Below are 24,662 nucleotides of genomic sequence, written 5' to 3' on the forward strand. Positions count from 1 at the left end.
AACAATTCCTTCATGTTTTTTCGCAATTGCAGTAATAAAGTGTGTTCAGTTTAAAATTTAAAGTGACAGTAACGGTTTTATTTTAAAACGTTTTTTGTACTTTCTTATCAAGTTTATGCCTGTTTAACATGTCTGAACTACCAGATAGACTGTGTTCTGAATGTGGGGAAGCCAGAATTCCTATTCATTTAAATAAATGTGATTTATGTGATAATGACAATGATGCCCAAGATGATTCCTCAAGTGAGGGGAGTAAGCATGGTACTGCATCATTCCCTCCTTCGTCTACACGAGTCTTGCCCACTCAGGAGGCCCCTAGTACATCTAGCGCGCCAATACTCCTTACTATGCAACAATTAACGGCTGTAATGGATAATTCTGTCAAAAACATTTTAGCCAAAATGAACCCTTGTCAGCGTAAGCGTGGCTGCTCTGTTTTAGTTACTGAAGAGCATGACGACGCTGATATTAATATCTCTGAAGGGCCCCTAACCCAATCTGAGGGGGCCAGAGAGGTTTTGTCTGAGGGAGAAATTACTGATTCAGGAAACATTTCTCATCAGGCTGAATCTGATGTGATTACATTTAAATTTAAGTTGGAACATCTCCGCATTTTGCTTAAGGAGGTATTATCCACTCTGGATGATTGTGAAAAGTTGGTCATCCCAGAGAAACTATGTAAAATGGACAAGTTCCTAGAGGTGCCGGGGCTCCCAGAAGCTTTTCCTATACCCAAGCGGGTGGCGGACATTGTTAATAAAGAATGGGAAAGGCCCGGTATTCCTTTCGTCCCTCCCCCCATATTTAAAAAATTGTTTCCTATGGTCGACCCCAGAAAGGACTTATGGCAGTCAGTCCCCAAGGTCGAGGGAGCGGTTTCTACTTTAAACAAACGCACCACTATACCCATAGAGGATAGTTGTGCTTTCAAAGATCCTATGGATAAAAAATTAGAAGGTTTGCTTAAAAAGATGTTTGTTCAGCAGGGTTACCTTCTACAACCCATTTCATGCATTGTCCCTGTCACTACAGCTGCATATTTCTGGTTTGATGAACTGATAAAGGTGCTCGATAGTGATTCTCCTCCTTATGAGGAGATTATGGACAGAATCAATGCTCTCAAATTGGCTAATTCTTTCACTCTAGACGCCACTTTGCAATTGGCTAGGTTAGCGGCTAAGAATTCTGGGTTTGCTATTGTGGCGCGCAGAGCGCTTTGGTTGAAATCTTGGTCGGCTGATGCGTCTTCCAAGAACAAGCTACTAAACATTCCTTTCAAGGGGAAAACGCTGTTTGGCCCTGACTTGAAAGAGATTATCTCTGATATCACTGGGGGTAAGGGCCACGCCCTTCCTCAGGATCGGCCTTTCAAGGCAAAAAATAGACCTAATTTTCGTCCCTTTCGTAAAAACGGACCAGCCCAAAGTGCTACGTCCTCTAAGCAAGAGGGTAATACTTCTCAAGCCAAGCCAGCTTGGAGACCAATGCAAGGCTGGAACAAGGGAAAGCAGGCCAAGAAACCTGTCACTGCTACCAAGACAGCATGAAATATTGGCCCCCGATCCGGGACCGGATCTGGTGGGGGGCAGACTCTCTCTCTTCGCTCAGGCTTGGGCAAGAGATGTTCTGGATCCTTGGGCGCTAGAAATAGTCTCCCAGGGTTATCTTCTGGAATTCAAGGGACTTCCCCCAAGGGGGAGGTTCCACAGGTCTCAGTTGTCTTCAGACCACATAAAAAGACAGGCGTTCTTACATTGTGTAGAAGACCTGTTAAAAATGGGAGTGATTCATCCTGTTCCATTAAGAGAACAAGGGATGGGGTTCTACTCCAATCTGTTCATAGTTCCCAAAAAAGAGGGAACGTTCAGACCAATCTTAGATCTCAAGATCTTAAACAAATTTCTCAAGGTCCCATCGTTCAAGATGGAAACCATTCGAACTATCCTTCCTTCCATCCAGGAAGGTCAATTCATGACCACGGTGGATTTAAAGGATGCGTATCTACATATTCCTATCCACAAGGAACATCATCGGTTCCTAAGGTTTGCATTCCTGGACAAACATTACCAGTTTGTGGCGCTTCCTTTCGGATTAGCCACTGCTCCAAGGATTTTCACAAAGGTACTAGGGTCCCTTCTAGCGGTGCTAAGACCAAGGGGCATTGCAGTAGTACCTTACCTGGACGACATTCTGATTCAAGCGTCGTCCCTCCCTCGAGCAAAGGCTCACACGGACATCGTCCTGGCCTTTCTCAGATCTCACGGCTGGAAAGTGAACGTGGAAAAGAGTTCTCTATCCCCGTCAACAAGGGTTCCCTTCTTGGGAACAATTATAGACTCCTCAGAAATGAGGATTTTTCTAACAGAGGCCAGAAAAACAAAACTTCTGGACTCTTGTCGGATACTTCATTCCGTTCCTCTTCCTTCCGTAGCTCAGTGCATGGAAGTGATCGGGTTGATGGTAGCGGCAATGGACATAGTTCCTTTTGCGCGCATTCATCTAAGACCATTACAACTGTGCATGCTCAGTCAGTGGAATGGGGACTATACAGACTTGTCTCCAAAGATACAAGTAAATCAGAGGACCAGAGACTCACTCCGTTGGTGGCTGTCCCTGGACAACCTGTCACGAGGGATGACATTCCGCAGACCAGAGTGGGTCATTGTCACGACCGACGCCAGTCTGATGGGCTGGGGCGCGGTCTGGGGATCCCTGAAAGCTCAGGGTCTTTGGTCTCGGGAAGAATCTCTTCTACCGATAAATATTCTGGAACTGAGAGCGATATTCAATGCTCTCAAGGCTTGGCCTCAGCTAGCGAGGACCAAGTTCATACGGTTTCAATCAGACAACATGACGACGGTTGCGTACATCAACCATCAGGGGGGAACAAGGAGTTCCCTAGCGATGGAAGAAGTGACCAAGATTATTCTATGGGCGGAGTCTCACTCCTGCCACCTGTCTGCTATCCACATCCCGGGAGTGGAAAATTGGGAAGCGGATTTTCTGAGTCGTCAGACATTGCATCCGGGGGAGTGGGAACTCCATCCGGAAATCTTTGCCCAAGTCACTCAACTATGGGGCATTCCAGACATGGATCTGATGGCCTCTCGTCAGAACTTCAAAGTTCCTTGCTACGGGTCCAGATCCAGGGATCCCAAGGCGGCTCTAGTGGATGCACTAGTAGCACCTTGGACCTTCAAACTAGCTTATGTGTTCCCGCCGTTTCCTCTCATCCCCAGGCTGGTAGCCAGGATCAATCAGGAGAGGGCGTCGGTGATCTTGATAGCTCCTGCGTGGCCACGCAGGACTTGGTATGCAGATCTGGTGAATATGTCATCGGCTCCACCTTGGAAGCTACCTTTGAGACGAGACCTTCTTGTTCAGGGTCCGTTCGAACATCCGAATCTGGTTTCACTCCAGCTGACTGCTTGGAGATTGAACGCTTGATTTTATCGAAGCGAGGTTTCTCAGATTCTGTTATCGATACTCTTGTTCAGGCCAGAAAGCCTGTAACTAGAAAGATTTACCACAAAATTTGGAAAAAATATATCTGTTGGTGTGAATCTAAAGGATTCCCTTGGGACAAGGTTAAGATTCCTAGGATTCTATCCTTCCTTCAAGAAGGATTGGAAAAAGGATTATCGGCAAGTTCCCTGAAGGGACAGATTTCTGCCTTGTCGGTGTTACTTCACAAAAAACTGGCAGCTGTGCCAGATGTTCAAGCCTTTGTTCAGGCTCTGGTTAGAATCAAGCCTGTTTACAAACCTTTGACTCCTCCTTGGAGTCTCAATTTAGTTCTTTCAGTTCTTCAGGGGGTTCCGTTTGAACCCTTACATTCCGTTGATATTAAGTTATTATCTTGGAAAGTTTTGTTTTTAGTTGCAATTTCTTCTGCTAGAAGAGTTTCAGAATTATCTGCTCTGCAGTGTTCTCCTCCTTATCTGGTGTTCCATGCAGATAAGGTGGTTTTACGTACTAAACCTGGTTTTCTTCCAAAAGTTGTTTCTAACAAAAACATTAACCAGGAGATTATCGTACCTTCTCTGTGTCCGAAACCAGTTTCAAAGAAGGAACGCTTGTTGCACAATTTGGATGTTGTTCGCGCTCTAAAATTCTATTTAGATGCTACAAAGGATTTTAGACAAACATCTTCCTTGTTTGTTGTTTATTCAGGTAAAAGGAGAGGTCAAAAAGCAACTTCTACCTCTCTCTCTTTTTGGATTAAAAGCATCATCAGATTGGCTTACGAGACTGCCGGACGGCAGCCTCCCGAAAGAATCACAGCTCATTCCACTAGGGCTGTGGCTTCCACATGGGCCTTCAAGAACGAGGCTTCTGTTGATCAGATATGTAGGGCAGCGACTTGGTCTTCACTGCACACTTTTACCAAATTTTACAAGTTTGATACTTTTGCTTCTTCTGAGGCTATTTTTGGGAGAAAGGTTTTGCAAGCCGTGGTGCCTTCCATTTAGGTGACCTGATTTGCTCCCTCCCTTCATCCGTGTCCTAAAGCTTTGGTATTGGTTCCCACAAGTAAGGATGACGCCGTGGACCGGACACACCTATGTTGGAGAAAACAGAATTTATGTTTACCTGATAAATTTCTTTCTCCAACGGTGTGTCCGGTCCACGGCCCGCCCTGGTTTTTTAATCAGGTCTGATAATTTATTTTCTTTAACTACAGTCACCACGGTACCATATGGTTTCTCCTATGCTAATATTCCTCCTTAACGTCGGTCGAATGACTGGGGTAGGCGGAGCCTAGGAGGGATCATGTGACCAGCTTTGCTGGGCTCTTTGCCATTTCCTGTTGGGGAAGAGAATATCCCACAAGTAAGGATGACGCCGTGGACCGGACACACCGTTGGAGAAAGAAATTTATCAGGTAAACATAAATTCTGTTTTTTTATGTATTTTCTTGTGTAATGCCCCGCCCCCTGCAGATTGGCCGCTAGCAGGGGATTTCAATCAGCCTGATCGTATAGGATTGGGCGGATTGAAGACCGCAGCCTCAGAGGCAGCAGATCAGTTATAGAGCAGCGGTCTTTAGACTGCTGCTTCATAACTGCTGTTTCCGGGTAGCCCGAAGACTCGTGCGGAAACAGGGGCATCAAGCTCCTTTTGGAGCTTGATAATTCGGCCCCCAGGTCTTCACTCGTGGTAACCCGACGAGCACAAATTAATTTTTTATTAGATTGTGTATATGAGTGTAATTGTTATTTTTTATCTTGGACACAATAATTTAATATTGTATGCGTTAACATTGGCACGCCACTTGAAAAAATCTTTATGGTAAAGTTATAAAATCTGTTTTATTTGTACAGACGCAGATAACACTGATATAGAGAAAGTTGTGATAACAGACGATCTGTGTGTGAGGCGTCAGCTGGGACCAACAGATGAGGAAAGCAGTGACAGTATCAGCTCAGGTGTGTCAGTATATGGCCGGGTTATAATACAATATATTTAATAATTATTCTTTAAAACAAACACCCAATAAAATGCATATACAAAACAATTTATTTATGTAAATTCCTAAATTCTTTATATTAGTTAGAATTTATAGACACATTGAATTATATTTATAGGAACCAGGTTATGAATCAAACTATACAAGCGTAAACTGTTACAATATTCTTTACAAAGAACACCAAATATATCTTTAGAATTAACCTTATTCACAATTGAATTGCATTACATCACCACTATGAAATATCACAATATGGGTCACCAACTTGAGAGTGCCTAGTTAAATGATATAACAAGATGCTTTAGCAGCCAATTTCTCAAAGCTGAAATAAACTCTTTTTAGCTACAATTAAGGCAAGTTCTAAAATATAATATAGTTACCAATGACTTAATGCACACCAGAAAGATTTACTTACAATAATGGGCCTGACTAAGAAATATGCAACACAAAGGATATTTATCTAGCAAATAAATTAATTACTTAGCATGCAAGAGTGACTAGTTAAGACTACACAGGACTATGAATGCAATCTAAAATCTAAAGTGCCCTTTTAAAATTTCTAACTGCAATTTAGTTATAGTTACCAAATACCTTTGATTTAAATATTGAAATATAGATTTATCAATCGCGTATACTTCACCAAAATAACCAAATCGATAATTCAGCTTCCAGAACTTCTTGTTTCACCTCATATGAAATAAGGGTATTGCAATATGGATAATAAAAGGGTAGCCCAATTTTGCTTATAGTGACTGTGTCCCAACGCAGCAAGTTATCAGTCCAAAACTCAGCAAAAAGTCAGCCAGCCCATTTCTCCTCTTGCATTCAGCTTATATTATCTAAATCATTGGTGAAACGATATGATAGGCCCTTCGGAAGCTTGTCTGTGATTCGCCCTTGGATCTGAACATCTCATAGGTTATTTTGGGAGACGCCTCCCTGACTGGCTCTGCATGTGTTCTAATAGACAATTTATTTGGCTGTAATACCAGCTCCAATCCCCTAGGGGGCAGCAGACAACCAGCAAATACAGGCTCACCATCATTTACTGCTAATCCAAATATCTCCCTATATAGTGATTATTAAACATACTATAACTTTTTGCATTAATCACTTACAATTTTAATTACAGATGGGATAATATAATGTCATTTTTCTGATTACTCCAATACTAAATACAAGCATGTTTCTAGCGATCATACCAATAAGCAATTACATTGTTGATCATTTGCTTTCCCCAGAATCATCTTAATATGACATACATACTTTGAGATCAGCAAACATATGTCATTTTCATATAATTATATCTACATTGGATTACTATCCCATACCGATTAATATTTCATATCTGTATATCTCTCTTTGAGAGTACAAAACACATAGGATATTGTTTAAAATATCAATTATATGTGTACTTATTTGGTGCCTGAAAAATATAAAGGAATAGGTTACTAAAATTGGACATTTTAAATTGACTGTATTGCTATTTATTAACTCAGCATATGTATCCCAATTTGTCCTTTAGATGTCTAGGAGACAGAAAAAAATATATAAACATGTTACATATTTTAAAGTGGGATTATTACAATTGTTATTTAATCCTTTACAATCTGAATTGTATTTCCCCAGATCCATATATAGACATTTAATACAGTCTAAGGCATATATTTAATGTTTGAGATTTAAACATAAGTTGTGATTCAAAAATGAATTTGCAAGTTATAATGCAAAACATGTGTCTCTGCTTAGCTAATCTTCATCTAGATGTAACATCTAGAATTTGTGGATTCAACACAACTGGCACAATTTAATACCTAGGTGATATTTAGTCATCTTTCCAGCCAAACTGGTTCTCCGAATCTCATTAGGCCTCAAAGGAAAATCTTAGACATCATGTCTGTTTATCCACAGGGGTTCCTGGGAAGGCTATCCAACAATGATCTATTAGAAGTTACCTTTCTTCTGAGACTGTGATCAAAAGCTCTTTAGATGTGACCTTATCTCTTATAGTTCTAGGACCAATGTTGTTCTTTTTGATATAACTATGCAAACAATTCCTTTGATGAATGAGAGAGGAGTTGGTCTTGTTACAGTGACATCTGGAGTTTTACAAATAAAATGAATTATTTGGTGTACAAAACCATATATATATATACAGTATATATATATATATATATATATATATATATATATTAAATAATATATTTATATTATTTAATAACATTCCCAGATATCCTGACAGGTGAGTGTGCACGTGTGTTGTGCCGGGGGGATGTGGGTTACAGATGAGTGTGCACGTGTGTTGTCTGACAGTGATATGTTACAGGTGCGTGTGCACATTTGTTGTGTCTGAGGGAAACAGGTTACAGGTGCATGTGCACGCATGTTATGCTTGAGGGGACATGGTTACAGGTGAGTGTGCACATGTGTTGTATGTGGAACAAAGGTTTCAGATTAGTGTGCACATTTGTTGTGTTTGAAGTACACAGGGTACAGGGATGTATGATGTGCCTGGTGCATGAGGAATACTGGCGAGTGTGCACATATGTCGTGTCTGAGGCATGTAGGGTACAAACAACTTACACATACACGTGTATTCTCACTGTATAGGCCATATTGATGTAAAATCTTCAGATGGCTCAGTGGTTGAGCATGGAGAAGAACCGAATGTATGTGATCAGGTGAAGACTGAGGGGAATGAAGTTCCTATAAATATGGCTACAGGTGATTAGCGCATATTAAGTAAAGGGAAGATTCTGTGATGGTAAAATTTTGTGTCATGTAAATAACAGTTATATTTATCAGACGGTTACACAGCAGATACATGTTAGTGTGTAAATCCCGTTTAAGTGATTCTGCCTTTTAAAGGAACCCAATTTTTTTTTCTTTCATGATTCAGATAGATCATAAAATTTTAAACAACTTTCACATTTAATTGAAACAGAAAGTTTTTTTCACTACTTAACTGGCTTTTATTATTATTATCAGGTATTTGTAGAGCGCTAACAGGTTCTGCAGCGCTATGAACATTGGTGGTATATAAAAAAACAATTATAGGGATCAAATGGGTAGAGGGTCCTGCCGAGATTTGCACTGTTGTAGTCGGCTCTTATGAAGGTGGACTACAAACAGCTGGGCTCATAGGCTTACATGCTATGGGGTTTAAGGGGATAGCAGTGGAGATAGGAAGGTTAGTGTAGGTTGTATGCGTCCCTGAATAGTAGAGTCTTCAGGGAGCACTTTAAGCTTTTAAAACTAGGGGAGAGTCTTGTGGAGCGAGGCTCCATAAGATGGGAGCCAGTCTGGAGAAATCTTGTAAATGATAATGTGAGTAGGTAACAAGAGAGGAGTAGCTCATGAGTGGAGCGAGAGTATCTGGAGACAAGGTCTGAGATGTAGAGGGGAGCAATTAAATTGAGGGCTTTGTGTGTCAGAGTGAGAATTTTGTGTTTAATCCTGGAGGAAAGAGGAAGCCAGTGAAGGGATTGGCAGAGAGGTGCGGCAGATGAAGAGCAACATGTAAGGAAGATGAGCTTGGCAGAGGCATTCATTATGGATTGTAAAGGAGCTAGGCGGCAGCTAGGGAGACCAGAGAGGATGGAGTTGCAGTAGTCGAGGCTGGAAAGGATGAGAGAGTAGATTAAAATCTTAGTTTCTCCTGTTAAGTGTGGTCAGTCCACGGGTCATCATTACTTCTGGGATATTATCTCCTCCCCTACAGGAAGTGCAAGAGGATTCACCCAGCAGAGCTGCTATATAGCTCCTCCCCTCTACGTCACCTCCAGTCATTCTCTTGCACCCAACGAATAGATAGGATGTGTGAGAGGACTGTGGTGATTTAATTAGTTTATTACCTTCAATCAAAAGTTTGTTATTTTATAATAGCACCGGAGTGTGTTATTCATTCTCTGGTAGAATTTGAAGAAGAATCTACCTGAGTTTTTTCTATGATTTTAGCCGGAGTAGTTAAGATCATATTGCTGTTTCTCGGCCATCTGAGGAGAGGTAAACTTCAGATCAGGGGACAGCGGGCAGATTATTCTGCAAAGAGGTATGTAGCAGTTTGTTATTTTCTGACATGGAATTGATGAGAAAATCCTGCCATACCGTTATAATGTAAACTCAGCCTTAAATGCAGTAGATGTAGCTGGTATCAGGCTGTCAAGTATGTATATTTTACACTTCAGTATTCTGGGGAATGGTACTTCACTGGATTTATACTGTATGCATAGACTTAACCTATTTTGCAGGGACTTGCAATAGGTTTTTAATAACAATTAATTTATTGAGGTTAAACGTTTTTTTGCTGGCATGTAAAAACGTTTATTTCTCTGAGGTACTGGGTGAAAAAATATTTTGGGCACTATTTTTTCCACTTGGCAATAGTTTTGTTTAATTTAAAGCAGTTCACTGATCTCTCTCACTGTTATGTGTGAGGGGGAGGGGCCATTTTTGGCGCTTTTACTACGCATCAAAAAACTCAGTCAGAGGTTCATTTTCTTCCTGCATGATCCGGTTCATCTCTACAGAACTCAGGGATCTTCAAAGCCTTTTTTGAGGGAGGTAATCATCACAGCAGAGCTGTGAAGAGTGTAGTTGACTGTGATAAAAAACGTTTATTTGTGTATTTTTTCTGCTGCCAGGGTTAGTTAGCCTTTGCTAATGGGAACAATCCTTTGCTAAAATTGTATATTTCTTACAAAGTTTTGATGCTATAACTTAATTATTTCCAACTGTCATAATTTTTTCTGTGCTTCTTATAGGCACAGTTCGTTTTCATATTATTGTAAATTACTTGAAAAAGCATTTCCAAGTTGCTAGTTAATTGCTAGTGGGTTAAACATGTCTGATTCAGAGGAAGATACATGTACTATATGTGCTAATGCCAAAGTGGAGCCCAATAGAAATTTATGTACTAACTGTATTGATGCTACTTTAAATAAAAGTCAATCAGTACAAATTGAACATATTTCACCAGACAACGAGGGGAGAGTTATTCCGACTAACTCGCCTCACGTGTCAGTACCTGCATCTCCCGCTCGGGAGGTGCGTGATATTGTAGCGCCGAGTACATCTGGGCGGCCATTTCAAATCACATTACAGGATATGGCTACTGTTATGACTGAGGTTTTGGCTAAATTACCAGAACTTAGAGGCAAGCGTGATCACTCTGGGGTGAGAACAGAGTGCGCTGATAATATTAGGGCCATGTCAGACACTGCGTCACAGTCGGCAGAACATGAGGACGGAGAACTTCATTCTGTGGGTGACGGTTCTGATCCAAACAGATTGGATTCAGATATTTCAAATTTTAAATTTAAGCTGGAAAACCTCCGTGTATTACTAGGGGAGGTGTTAGCGGCTCTGAATGATTGTAACACAGTTGCAATACCAGAGAAAATGTGTAGGTTGGATAAATATTTTGCGGTACCGGCGAGTACTGATGTTTTTCCTATACCTAAGAGACTTACTGAAATTGTTACTAAGGAGTGGGATAGGCCCGGTGTGCCGTTCTCACCTCCTCCGATATTTAGAAAAATGTTTCCAATAGACGCCACCACACGGGACTTATGGCAAACGGTCCCTAAGGTGGAGGGAGCAGTTTCTACTTTAGCTAAGCGTACCACTATCCCGGTGGAGGATAGCTGTGCCTTTTCAGATCCAATGGATAAAAAGTTAGAGGGTTACCTTAAGAAAATGTTTGTTCAACAAGGTTTTATATTGCAACCTCTTGCATGTATTGCGCCTGTCACGGCTGCAGCAGCATTTTGGTTTGAGTCTCTGGAAGAGACACTTGAATCATCTACACTAGATGAGATTACACTCAAACTTAGAACCCTTAAGTTAGCTAACTCATTTATTTCAGATGCCGTAGTACATTTAACTAAACTTACGGCTAAGAATTCCGGATTTGCCATTCAGGCACGCAGAGCGCTGTGGCTAAAATCCTGGTCAGCTGATGTTACTTCTAAATCTAAATTGCTTAATATACCTTTCAAAGGGCAGACCTTATTCGGGCCCGGTTTGAAGGAGATTATCGCTGACATTACAGGAGGTAAAGGCCATGCCCTGCCTCAGGACAAAGCCAAACCTAGGGCTAGACAGTCTAATTTTCGTTCCTTTCGTAATTTTAAAACAGGAACAGCATCAACTTCTGCACCAAAACAGGAAGGAGCTGTTGCTCGCTACAGACAAGGCTGGAAGCCTAACCAGTCCTGGAACAAGGGCAAGCAGGCCAGGAAACCTGCTGCTGCCCCTAAGACAGCATGAATCGAGGGCCCCCGATCCGGGACCGGATCTAGTAGGGGGCAGACTTTCTCTCTTCGCCCAGGCTTGGGCAAGAGATGTTCAGGATCCCTGGGCGTTAGAGATCATATCTCAGGGATACCTCCTGGACTTCAAATCCTCTCCCCCAAGAGGGAGATTTCATCTGTCAAGGTTGTCAACAAACCAAATAAAGAAAGAAGCGTTCCTACGCTGCGTACAAGATCTTTTATTAATGGGAGTGATCCATCCAGTTCCGCGGTCGGAACAAGGACAAGGGTTTTACTCAAATCTGTTTGTAGTTCCCAAAAAAGAGGGAACTTTCAGGCCAATCTTGGATTTAAAGATCCTAAACAAATTCCTAAGAGTTCCATCGTTCAAGATGGAAACGATTCGAACAATTTTGCCCATGATCCAAGAGGGTCAGTACATGACCACAGTGGATTTAAAGGATGCTTACCTTCACATACCGATTCACAGAAATCATTACCGGTATCTAAGGTTTGCCTTTCTAGACAGGCATTACCAGTTTGTAGCTCTTCCATTCGGATTGGCTACAGCTCCAAGAATCTTCGCAAAGGTTCTGGGTACTCTTCTGGCGGTACTAAGACCGCGAGGAATTTCGGTAGCTCCGTACCTAGACGACATTCTGATACAAGCTTCAAGCTTTCAAACTGCCAAGTCTCATACAGAGTTAGTACTGGCATTTCTAAGGTCGCATGGATGGAAGGTGAACGAAAAGAAGAGTTCTCTCTTTCCACTCACAAGAGTTCCCTTCTTGGGGACTCTGATAGATTCTGTAGAAATGAAGATTTACCTGACAGAAGCCAGGTTAACAAAGCTTCAAAATGCATGCCGGGTCCTTCATTCCATTCAACACCCGTCAGTAGCTCAATGCATGGAGGTGATCGGCTTAATGGTAGCGGCAATGGACATAGTACCTTTTGCACGCCTACATCTCAGACCGCTGCAATTGTGCATGCTAAGTCAGTGGAATGGGGATTACTCAGATTTGTCCCCCACTCTGAATCTGAATCAAGAGACCAGAAATTCTCTTCTATGGTGGCTTTATCGGCCACACCTGTCCAGGGGAATGCCATTCAGCAGGCCAGACTGGACAATTGTAACAACAGACGCCAGCCTTCTAGGTTGGGGTGCTGTCTGGAATTCTCTGAAGGCTCAGGGACTATGGAATCAGGAGGAGAGTCTCCTTCCAATAAACATTCTGGAATTGAGAGCAGTTCTCAATGCCCTTCTGGCTTGGCCCCAGTTAACAACTCGGGGGTTCATCAGGTTTCAGTCGGACAACATCACGACTGTAGCTTACATCAACCATCAGGGAGGGACAAGAAGCTCCCTAGCAATGATGGAAGTATCAAAGATAATTCGCTGGGCAGAGTCTCACTCTTGCCACCTGTCTGCAATCCACATCCCGGGAGTGGAGAACTGGGAGGCGGATTTCTTAAGTCGTCAGACTTTTCATCCGGGGGAGTGGGAACTTCATCCGGAGGTCTTTGCCCAGATACTTCGACGTTGGGGCAAACCAGAGATAGATCTCATGGCGTCTCGTCAGAACGCCAAGCTTCCTCGCTACGGGTCCAGATCCAGGGATCCGGGAGCGGTTCTGATAGATGCTTTGACAGCACCTTGGACTTTCGGGATGGCTTATGTGTTTCCACCCTTCCCGATGCTTCCTCGATTGATTGCCAGAATCAAACAGGAGAGAGCATCAGTGATTCTAATAGCACCTGCATGGCCACGCAGGACTTGGTATGCAGATATAGTGGACATGTCATCCTGTCCGCCTTGGTCTCTACCTCTGAAACAGGACCTTCTGATCCAGGGTCCATTCAAACATCAAAATCTAACTTCTCTGAAGCTGACTGCTTGGAAATTGAACGCTTGATTTTATCAAAACGTGGTTTTTCTGAGCCAGTTATTGATACCTTAATACAGGCTAGGAAGCATGTTACCAGAAGGATTTACCATAAAATATGGCGTAAATACTTATATTGGTGCGAATCCAAGAGTTACTCATGGAGTAAGGTTAGGATTCCAAGGATATTGTCTTTTCTACAATAAGGTTTAGAAAAGGGGTTATCTGCTAGTTCTTTAAAGGGACAGATTTCAGCTCTGTCTATTCTTTTACACAAACGTCTGTCAGAAGTTCCGGACGTTCAAGCTTTTTGTCAGGCTTTAGCTAGGATCAAGCCTGTGTTTAAAACTGTTGCTCCGCCATGGAGTTTGAACTTAGTTCTTAATGTTTTACAGGGTGTTCCGTTTGAACCCCTTCATTCCATTGATATCAAGTTGTTATCTTGGAAAGTTCTGTTTTTAATGGCTATTTCCTCGGCTCGAAGAGTTTCTGAGTTATCTGCCTTACATTGTGATTCTCCTTATCTGATTTTTCATTCAGACAAGGTAGTTCTGCGTACTAAACCTGGGTTCCTACCTAAGGTGGTCACTAACAGGAATATCAATCAAGAGATTGTTGTTCCATCTTTGTGTCCTAATCCTTCCTCGAAGAAGGAACGTCTGCTACACAATCTAGATGTAGTCCGTGCCCTGAAATTTTATCTACAGGCAACTAAGGATTTTCGTCAAACGTCTTCCCTGTTTGTCGTTTATTCTGGTCAGAGGAGAGGTCAAAAAGCTTCAGCTACCTCTCTCTCTGGACAGCAGCCTCCTGAAAGAATTACAGCTCATTCTACTAGAGCTGTGGCTTCCACTTGGGCCTTTAAGAATGAGGCTTCTGTTGAACAGATTTGCAAGGCTGCAACTTGGTCTTCTCTTCATACTTTTTCCAAATTTGACAAATTTGACACTTTTGCTTCTTCGGAGGCTGTTTTTGGGAGAAAGGTTCTTCAGGCAGTGGTTCCCTCCGTATAAAGAGCCTGCCTGTCCCTCCCGTCATCCGTGTACTTTTGCTTTGGTATTGGTATCCCAGAAGTAATGATGACCCGTGGACTGACCACACTTAACAGGAGAAAACAAAATTTATGCTTACCTGATAAATTCATTTCTCCTGTAGTGTGGTCAGTCCACGGCCCGCCCTGTTTTTTATGGCAGGCTTAAAAAATTTTTGGATTATACTCCAGTCACCACTACACCCTTGGGCTTCTCCTTTCTCGTTGGTCCTTTGGTCGAATGACTGGAGGTGACGTAGAGGGGAGGAGCTATATAGCAGCTCTGCTGGGTGAATCCTCTTGCACTTCCTGTAGGGGAGGAGATAATATCCCAGAAGTAATGATGACCCGTGGACTGACCACACTACAGGAGAAATGAATTTATCAGGTAAGCATAAATTTTGTTTTTGTCTTGTGTAAGGAAATGTCTGATTTAGCGATGTTCTTAAAGTGGAACCGGCAGGCTTTAGCCAAGGACTGAATGTGAGAAGTGAAAGAAAGATCTGAGTCAAGTGTGACCCAAAGACATTGGGCATGTGAGGTTGGGGTAATGATGGAGTTATCAACAGTTATAGAGACATGGGGGTAGAGATTTTGGAAGAAGGGTGGAAAATAAGGAGCTCAGAGATTTAGCTTGAGGTAGTGAGAGGACATCCAAGATGAGATATGAGAGAGACAGTTAGTGACACGGGTTAGCAAGTAAGGAGATAGTTCTGGTGCAGAGAGGTAGATTTGGGTATCGTCGGCATACAAATGATAGTAAAACCCTTGGGAATTTATTAAGGAACCTAATGAAGACGTGTAGATTGAGAAGACAAGGGGACCAGGGACAGAGCCTTGCGGTACCCCAACAGAAAAAGGTAACGGGGCAGAGGATGCCCCAGAGAAGGCTACACTAAAGGTACGGTTAGACATCTAGGAAGAGAACCAAGAGAGAGCTGTGTCACAGATGCTGAAGGATTGGAGGGTATGGAGCAAAAGAGGGTGGTTGACAGTATCAAAGGCTGCAGACAGATCAAGGAAGAGAAGTAGAGAGAAGTGGCCTTTGGATTTTGCTGTAAGTATGTCGTTGGTAACCTTAACAATTGCTGTCTCTGTTAAGTGAGGGAAGTGAAATCCAGATTGCAGTGGATCAAGGAGGAAGTTAATGTAAGGAAATGGGATAGACATGCATATACTACCTTTTCAAGAAGCTTTGAGGCAAGAGGGAGTAGGGAAATAGGGCGGTAGTTGGATGGGGAGATTGGATCGAGAGAAGGTTTTTGAGGATAGGTGTGACTAATGCATGTTTAAGAGATGTGGGAACTATACCAGTGCTGAGGGAGAGGTTGAAGTTGTGTGTGAGTATAGGGGTAAGGGTTATCAGTATATACCAGGGTTATAATACAATTTATTTGTTATCATTCTTTAAAACAACCTCCAATTAAAATGTATATACGAAATAATTGAAATTAATATTTATTCCTAAATTCTTGAGATTAGTTAAATTTATAAACGCATTGAAATATATTTATATAGAAAAGAGACTAGATTATGAATCGACTATACACGCTTATGTTGTTATAATATTCTTTACAAAAATCATAAAAGATATACCTTTAAAACTAACTTTACTCACAATGAATTGCATTAAAATACCACAATATATGGACCGTTAGCTTAACAGTGTTTAGATAAACAGTATAACAAGATACTTCACACAAATCTTACTGGATCTCAGTAGATTTAAGATAACTTTCAGACAAGTATAATTAAGCAACTTAGCCCACAAATGATTCTATATAACGTCAATTAAAAACACCAGAAATTATATATATTATTAATGCAAACAGCCAATTTATATGCCAATATGTCTGACCCAAATTTAACCTCTTATTTAGCTACAATAAGGCAAATTCTAAAATATAAATATAGCAATAACTGTAATTAATGTATGATACTAAAATACAAAATTCTTCCTAAACATTAATATTTAATACCAGTATACTTACTACCCTTGGTCTAATTAATATTAAATATAAGAATAAATTCTCCTTTTAAATCACAACTACGCTATAACTATAGTTTTAGAACACCTTTAAATTAATTATTATATATATATTTAACTTATAGTTTACCCGATCACCAAATGAATGTTCATTTTCTTCTTGTGGGTCATCTAAGAAGGATTTATCCACTATGCATAAGGATACAGGCCTCAAAATGTTATCTTCCTTTGTTCAAGAAAGTGTCCCAAAATGGCAGAGAATATAATTGACATAAAACCTGTGTATTTTTCTCTCCAAAAGTTGTGCTTCTTTGATTTTCTCCTTTGTCTAGTGTATGTGTGTGGGTTCTTATGCAAGAATCCCTCCTCCTTTCCTTCAATCATTCCCACAAGATTTTGATAGGCCCTTGGAGCTTGTCTCTTTGATAGGCCCTTAACAGAACTTGTCCCTGATTGGCTCTGGGAATATAAACATCTCATAGGCTATTTGATACTATAATTCCCTTTGGTTGCAATACCATCTTTGAACTATAGGTGGCAGCAGACAACCAGAAATGCAGTTTTACCATCAAATATTGCTGCAGTTTAAATATCTCACCTTAAAATGTTTATTAAATATCCTTTAATTTCCAGAATTAACTAGCCACATGTTCCATGTGTATTGGATTATGTCATACTATTTCCCTGAGTATTTCAAGACATGGAGGCCTATTTAACAACGGTCTTGCGGACCTGATCCGACAGTGCGGATCAGGTCCGCAAGATCTCGCTGAATGCAGAGAGCAATATGCTCTCCGTATTCAGTATTGCACCAGCAGCTCACAAGAGCTGCTGGTGCAACGCCGCCCCCTGCAGACTCGCGGCCAATGGGCTGCCAGCAGGGAGGTGTCAATCAACTCGATCCGGTTGAATTGTGGCGAAAAACACAATTTAGATATAATTTCTGGGACAATTGACTGTTTTCTCCTCTGTCTGAAATGAAAGAAACAATGTTGTTATTCTGAAGTAAGTTGGTTAAACACTTAAAATAGACAGTTGTATATTCACTTTAGATTTAAAGGTATCTTATGCATTAGACACATCTCCCTGGTTCATATATATATGTTATTTGAGTATTTTAAATAGATTTGAAAATTATAGACAAATCATTTATATGACTTTTTAAGTATACATTCTGCTATTTAAAATCTAAGTTGTCACCAAGTCTGCTAAACAGGAGATCCTGTGTATCCACTCAGCAAGGGATAATCAACTCTTGTATGTAAATTGGTTCCCCATCATGAAAAACCTATTTCTTTTGCATATATTTAGGCTCCAAAAAGTTCAGTCCCAGACCCAGCGAATGCTCCTTCCAGGGGCCTGTAAGTTTATTACCCATCTTGGGCAGGAAACCCATATATGGGCATACACATCTGAGGGCTCCATAGTGCTAATATTTACTTTGAAGTTGCCTATTGGTCTTATCTATACAAAGGTCTAAATCCTTTGTTGTCTCCTGTGTAACCAAGAAGAAGGGGGGGTTGGTCTGTTATGGCTACAGCCCACACAACTCATGTCAAGGGAGACATTAGCTGATCTGAAATATTAAAATGTATTTGATACATATGCAGTTTATTTAATGCGATTCACAGATACCCAGACAGGGTAGAAGAGAGGGAGGGGAGTACTTGTGAGGGGATGGGGTCGAGGGGACAGTTAATGAGGTGAGAGGATAGTATAAGGGCAGAAACTTCTTCCTCTGTAACAGAGGCAAAAGAGCTAAATTTATGGCTATGTGAGTTTTGGATGATTGTGAGCTTTTGAGGGGGTGGGAGACCGGTAGTATGTTGAGAGCTGATTTCATTTCTCATTGAGTCTATTTTGTTGTTGAAGTAGCTGGCAAAATCTTGAGCTGAGAGATAAGTTGTGGTGGGGGTGGGCGGCGAAGAGTATTGAATGTGGAGAACAGACGTTTTTGGTTTGAAGAAAGAGTAGAGATAAGAGTAGAGAAGTAATGTTGCTTATATAGATAAAGGGAAAAATAGTAAGAGTTCAAGATGAACTTACAGTGAAGAAAGTCAGCAGAACTCCGAGATTTCTCCAACATTGGTGTGTCCGGTCCACGGCGTCATCCTTACTTGTGGGAATATCTCTTCCCCAACAGGAAATGACAAAGAGTCCCAGCAAAGCTGGCCATATAGTCCCTCCTAGGCTCCGCCCACCCCAGTCATTCTCTTTGCCGTTGCCCAGGCAACATCTCCACGGAGATGGTTAAGAGTATGTGGTGTTTAGTTGTAGTTTTTTTATTCTACTATCAAGAGTTTGTTATTTTAAAATAGTGCTGGTATGTACTATTTACTCTGAAACAGAAAAAGATGAAGAATTCTGTTTGTGAGAGGAAGATTATTTTAGCAGACAGTAACTAAAATCGTTTGCTGTTTCCACATAGGACTGTTGAGATGAAGTAACTTCAGTTGGGGGAAACAGTTAGCAGACTTTTCTGCTTAAGGTATGACTAGCCATATTTCTAACAAGACTGTGTAATGCTGGAAGGCTGTCATTTCCCCTCATGGGGACCGGTAAGCCATTTTCTTAGTCTCAAACAGAATAAAGGGCTTAATATGGGCTATAAAACTGGTAGACACTTTTATGGGCAAAATCAATTGCTTTATTTGGGCATTTTATACATATTTATGCTTGTTATTCACACTTATAAACTTGGGGAACGTTTTTTAACGTCAGGCACTGTGTTAGACACCTTTCCTGTCAGGAAGGGCCTTCCCAGTTGTAGGCTGAGCCTCATTTTCGCGCCATTACTGCACAGTTACTTTTGAGAGCAAGACATGCAGATGCATGTGTGAGGATCTGAAAGTAGTTGGAAAAGTTCCTAGAAGGCTTCATTTGGTATCATATTCCCCCCTGGTTTTGGTAAAGTCGCAGCAAAGGCTGTAGCTGGGACATGTCTGTACCTTCAGATAAGCTATGTTCTATATGTATGAAAGTCAATGTGTCTCCCCCTTCAAAATTATGTGATAATTGTGCCATAGCGTCCAAACAAAGTAAGGACAGTACTGCCACAGATAGTTAAATTGCCCAAGATGTTTCATCAGATGAAGGGAGTAGACATAGTTCTACATCATCTCCTTCTGTGTCTATGCCAGTTTTGCCCACGCAGGAGGCCCCTAGTACTTCTAGTGCGCCAATGCTTATTACTATGCAACAATTGACGGCAGTAATGGATAACTCCATTGCAAATATTTTATCCAAAATTCCTTCATATCAGAGAAAGCGCGATTGCTCTGTTTTAAACACTGAAGAGCAGGAGGGCGCTGATGATAATTGCTCTGTCATAACCTCACACCAATCTGAAGGGGCCATGAGGGAGGTTTTGTCAGATGGGGAAATTTCAGATTCAGGAAAAATTTCTCAACAGGCTGAACCTGATGTTGTGACATTTAAATTTAAATTAGAGCATCTCTGCGCACTGCTTAAGGAGGTGTTATCTACTCTGGATGATTGTGACAACCTGGTCATTCCAGAAAAATTAATCAAGATGGACAAGTTCCTAGAGGTTCCGGTGCACCCCGACGCTTTTCCTATACCCAAGCGGGTGGCGGACATAGTGAATAAGGAGTGGGAGAAGCCCGGCATACCTTTTGTCCCCCCTCCTATATTTAAGAAATTATTTCCTATGGTCGACCCCAGAAAGGACTTATGGCAGACAGTCCCTAAGGTCGAGGGGGCAGTTTCTACTCTAAACAAGCGCACTACTATTCCTATCGAGGATAATTGTGCTTTCAAAGATCCTATGGATAAAAAATTGGAGGGTTTGCTTAAAAAGATTTTTGTACAGCAAGGTTACCTTCTGCAACCCATTTCGTGCATTGTTCCTGTCACTACAGCAGCGTGGTTCTGGTTCGAGGAACTAGAAAAGTCGCTCAGTAGAGAGACTCCATATGAGGAGGTTATGGACAGAGTTCACGCACTTAAGTTGGCTAATTCTTTTATTTTAGATGCCGCTTTGCAATTAGCTAGATTAGCGGTGAAAAATTCAGGGTTTGCAATTGTGGCACGCAGAGCGCTTTGGCTAAAGTCTTGGTCAGCGGATGTATCATCCAAGACAAAATTGCTTAATATTCCCTTCAAGGGTAAAACTCTCTTTGGGCCAGAATTGAAAGAGATTATCTCAGACATCACTGGGGGAAAGGGCCACGCCCTCCCACAAGATAGGCCTTTCAAAGCCAAGAATAAGTCTAATTTTCGTTCCTTTCGTAATTTCAGGAACGGACCGGCCTCTAATTCTGCATCCTCTAAGCAAGAGGGTAATGCTTCACAAACCAAACCAGCCTGGAAACCGATGCAAGGCTGGAACAAGAGTAAGCAGGCCAAGAAGCCTGCTGCTGCTAACAAAACAGCATGAAGGAGTAGCCCCCGATCCGGGACCGGATCTAGTAGGGGGCAGACTCTCTCTTTGCTCAGGCTTGGGCAAGAGATGTTCAGGATCCCTGGACACTAGAAATAGTTTCTCAGGGTTATCTTCTGGAATTCAAGGAACTACCCCCAAGGGGAAGGTTCCACATGTCTCACTTATCCTCAAACCAAATAAAGAGACAGGCATTCTTACATTGTGTAGAAGACCTGTTAAAGATGGGAGTGATACACCCAGTTCCATCGGCGGAACAAGGAATGGGATTTTACTCAAATCTGTTTGTAGTTCCCAAAAAAGAGGGAACTTTCAGACCAATTCTGGATTTAAAGATTCTAAACAAATTTCTCAGAGTACCATCGTTCAAAATGGAAACCATTCGAACGATTCTGCCTACAATCCAGGAAGGTCAATTTATGACTACCGTGGATCTAAAGGATGCGTATCTTCATATTCCTATTTACAAAGAACATCATCAGTTCCTAAGGTTCGCCTTTCTGGACAAACATTACCAGTTTGTGGCCCTCCCATTCGGGTTAGCCACTGCTCCAAGGATTTTCACAAAGGTACTCGGGTCCCTTCTAGCGGTTCTAAGACCAAGGGGCATTGCAGTAGTACCGTACTTGGACGACATTCTAATACAAGCGTCGTCTCTTTCAAAGGCAAAGGCTCACACAGACATCGTTCTGGCCTTTCTCAGATCTCATGGATGGAAGGTGAACATAGAAAAAAGTTCCCTGTCTCCGTCGACAAGAGTTCCCTTCTTGGGAACAATAATAGATTCTTTAGAAATGAGGATTTTCCTGACAGAAGTCAGAAAGGTAAAACTTCTAAACGCTTGTCAAGTTCTTCATTCTATTCCTCGTCCTTCCGTAGCTCAGTGCATGGAAGTAGTAGGGTTGATGGTTGCAGCAATGGACATAGTTCCTTTTGCACGAATTCATCTAAGACCATTACAACTGTGCATGCTGAAACAGTGGAATGGGGACTATACAGACTTGTCTCCAGTGATTCAAGTAGATCAGAAGACCAGAGACTCACTCCGTTGGTGGCTAACCCTGGACCACCTGTCCCAGGGAATGAGCTTCCGCAGACCAGAGTGGGTCATCGTCACGACCGACGCCAGTCTAGTGGGCTGGGGCGCAGTCTGGGAATCCCTGAAAGCTCAGGGACTTTGGTCTCGGGAAGAGTCTCTTCTCCCGATAAACATTCTGGAACTAAGAGCGATATTCAATGCTCTCAGGGCTTGGCCTCAACTAGCAAAGGCCAGATTCATAAGATTCCAATCAGACAACATGACGACTGTTGCTTATATCAATCATCAGGGGGGAACAAGGAGTTCCCTGGCGATGAGAGAAGTGACCAAAATAATAGAATGGGCAGAGGATCACTCCTGCCACCTACCTGCGATCCACATCCCAGGAGTGGAAAACTGGGAGGCGGATTATCTGAGTCGTCAGACATTCCATCCGGGGGAGTGGGAACTTCACCCGGAGATCTTTGCCCAATTAACTCAATTATGGTGCATTCCAGACATGGATCTGATGGCGTCTCGTCAGAACTTCAAGGTTCCTTGCTACGGGTCCAGATCCAGGGATCCCAAGGCGACTCTAGTGGATGCACTAGTAGCGCCTTGGACCTTCAACCTAGCTTATGTGTTTCCACCGTTTCCTCTCATTCCCAGGCTGGTAGCCAGGATCAAGCAGGAGAGGGCCTCGGTGATCTTGATAGCTCCTGCGTGGCCACGCAGGACTTGGTATGCAGACCTGGTGAATATGTCATCGGTTCCACCATAGAAGCTACCTTTGAGACAGGACCTTCTTGTACAGGGTCCATTCGAACATCCAAATCTGGTCTCCCTCCAGCTGACGGCTTGGAAATTGAACGCTTGATTCTATCAAAGCGTGGGTTTTCAGATTCTGTGATAGATACTCTGGTTCAAGCCAGAAAACCGGTAACTAGAAAAATTTACCATAAAATATGGAAAAGATATATCTGCTGGTGTGAATCCAAGGGATTCCCATGGAATAAGATCAAAATTCCTAAGATCCTTTCCTTTCTACAAGAAGGTTTGGATAAAGGATTATCAGCGAGTTCTTTAAAGGGACAGATTTCTGCTTTATCTGTCTTACTACACAAAGGACTGGCAGCTGTGCCAGATGTTCAAGCATTTGTTCAGGCTCTGGTTAGGATCAAGCCTGTTTACAGACCTTTGACTCCTCCCTGGAGTTTAAATCTAGTTCTTTCAGTTCTCCAAGGGGTTCCGTTTGAACCTTTACATTCCATAGATATTAAGTTGTTATCTTGGAAAGTTTTGTTTTTGGTTGTTATTTCTTCTGCTAGAAGAGTTTCTGAGTTATCTGCTCTGCAGTGTACTCCGCCCTATCTGGTGTTCCATTCAGATAAGGTTGTTTTGCGTACTAAGCCTGGTTTTCTTCCAAAGGTTGTTTCCAACAAAAATATTAACCAGGAGATAGTTGTACCTTCTTTGTGTCCGAATCCAGTTTTAAAGATGGAACGTTTGCTACACAATTTAGATGTAGTCCGTGCTCTAAAATTCTATTTAGAAGCTACAAAAGAGTTCAGACAAACATCTTCTCTATTTGTCGTCTATTCTGGTAAAAGGAGAGGTCAAAAAGCGACTTCTACCTCTCTTTCCTATTGGCTTAAAAGCATCATTCCATTGGCTTACGAGACTGCCGGACGGCAGCCTCCTGAAAGAATCACAGCTCACTCTACTAGGGCTGTGGCTTCCACATGGGCCTTCAAGAACGAGGCTTCTGTTGATCAGATATGTAAGGCAGCGACTTGGTCTTCACTGCACACTTTTGCCAAATTTTACAAATTTGATACTTTTGCTTCTTCGGAGGTTATTTTTGGGAGAAAGGTTTTGCAAGCCGTGGTGCCTTCTGTTTAGGTAACCTGATTTGCTCCCTCCCTTCATCCGTGTCCTAAAGCTTTGGTATTGGTTCCCACAAGTAAGGATGACACCGTGGACCGGACACACCAATGTTGGAGAAAACAGAATTTATGCTTACCTGATAAATTACTTTCTCCAACGTTGTGTCCGGTCCACGGCCCGCCCTGGTTTTTTAATCAGGTTTGATTAATTATTTTCTCTAACTACAGTCACCACGGCACCCTATGGTTTCTCCTATTTTTTCCTCCTCTCCGTCGGTCGAATGACTGGGGTGGGCGGAGCCTAGGAGGGACTATATGGCCAGCTTTGTTGGGACTCTTTGCCATTTCCTGTTGGGGAAGAGATATTCCCACAAGTAAGGATGACGCCGTGGACCGGACACACCGTTGGAGAAAGTAATTTATCAGGTAAGCATAAATTCTGTTTTCCTCCAGTGTCGCTCAGCAGTACAGGAACATCTGTGTAGGTACCGTGTCAGAGGAGTATGCCAGGGCTGAGGATGAGTGTATGTTTTACGAGCTATGTTATGTGGGGCCAGATTATCAAGGACCAATGTAAAGGTGGAGCTAAAGTTAAGAGAGCTAGCAAGCTCTTGCTGATGTAATGACTTGATACTTCTGTGAAGTTTAGTCTGAGGGGTAGAAGGAGGGAGAGTTGTAGGGAGGGAGGTGATGTTACAAGTGAGGAGGTGGCGGTCAGAAAGAGGAAAC

General features: G+C 42.1%; 1 protein-coding gene across 1 annotated transcript in view; it reads left to right on the plus strand.

Moving 5' to 3' along the window:
• Positions 1-24,662, plus strand: part of LOC128656987 (gastrula zinc finger protein XlCGF17.1-like) — a 159,078-nt gene that overhangs the window by 104,978 nt on the left and 29,438 nt on the right. The window contains exon 5 of the mRNA XM_053711196.1: positions 5,325-5,429. Coding sequence (XP_053567171.1) covers positions 5,325-5,429 — 105 coding nt within the window. The remainder of the gene's footprint in view (positions 1-5,324; positions 5,430-24,662) is intronic.

This window comes from Bombina bombina, chromosome 4, assembly GCF_027579735.1.
Source record: "Bombina bombina isolate aBomBom1 chromosome 4, aBomBom1.pri, whole genome shotgun sequence".
NCBI classification, from domain to species: Eukaryota; Metazoa; Chordata; class Amphibia; order Anura; family Bombinatoridae; genus Bombina; species Bombina bombina.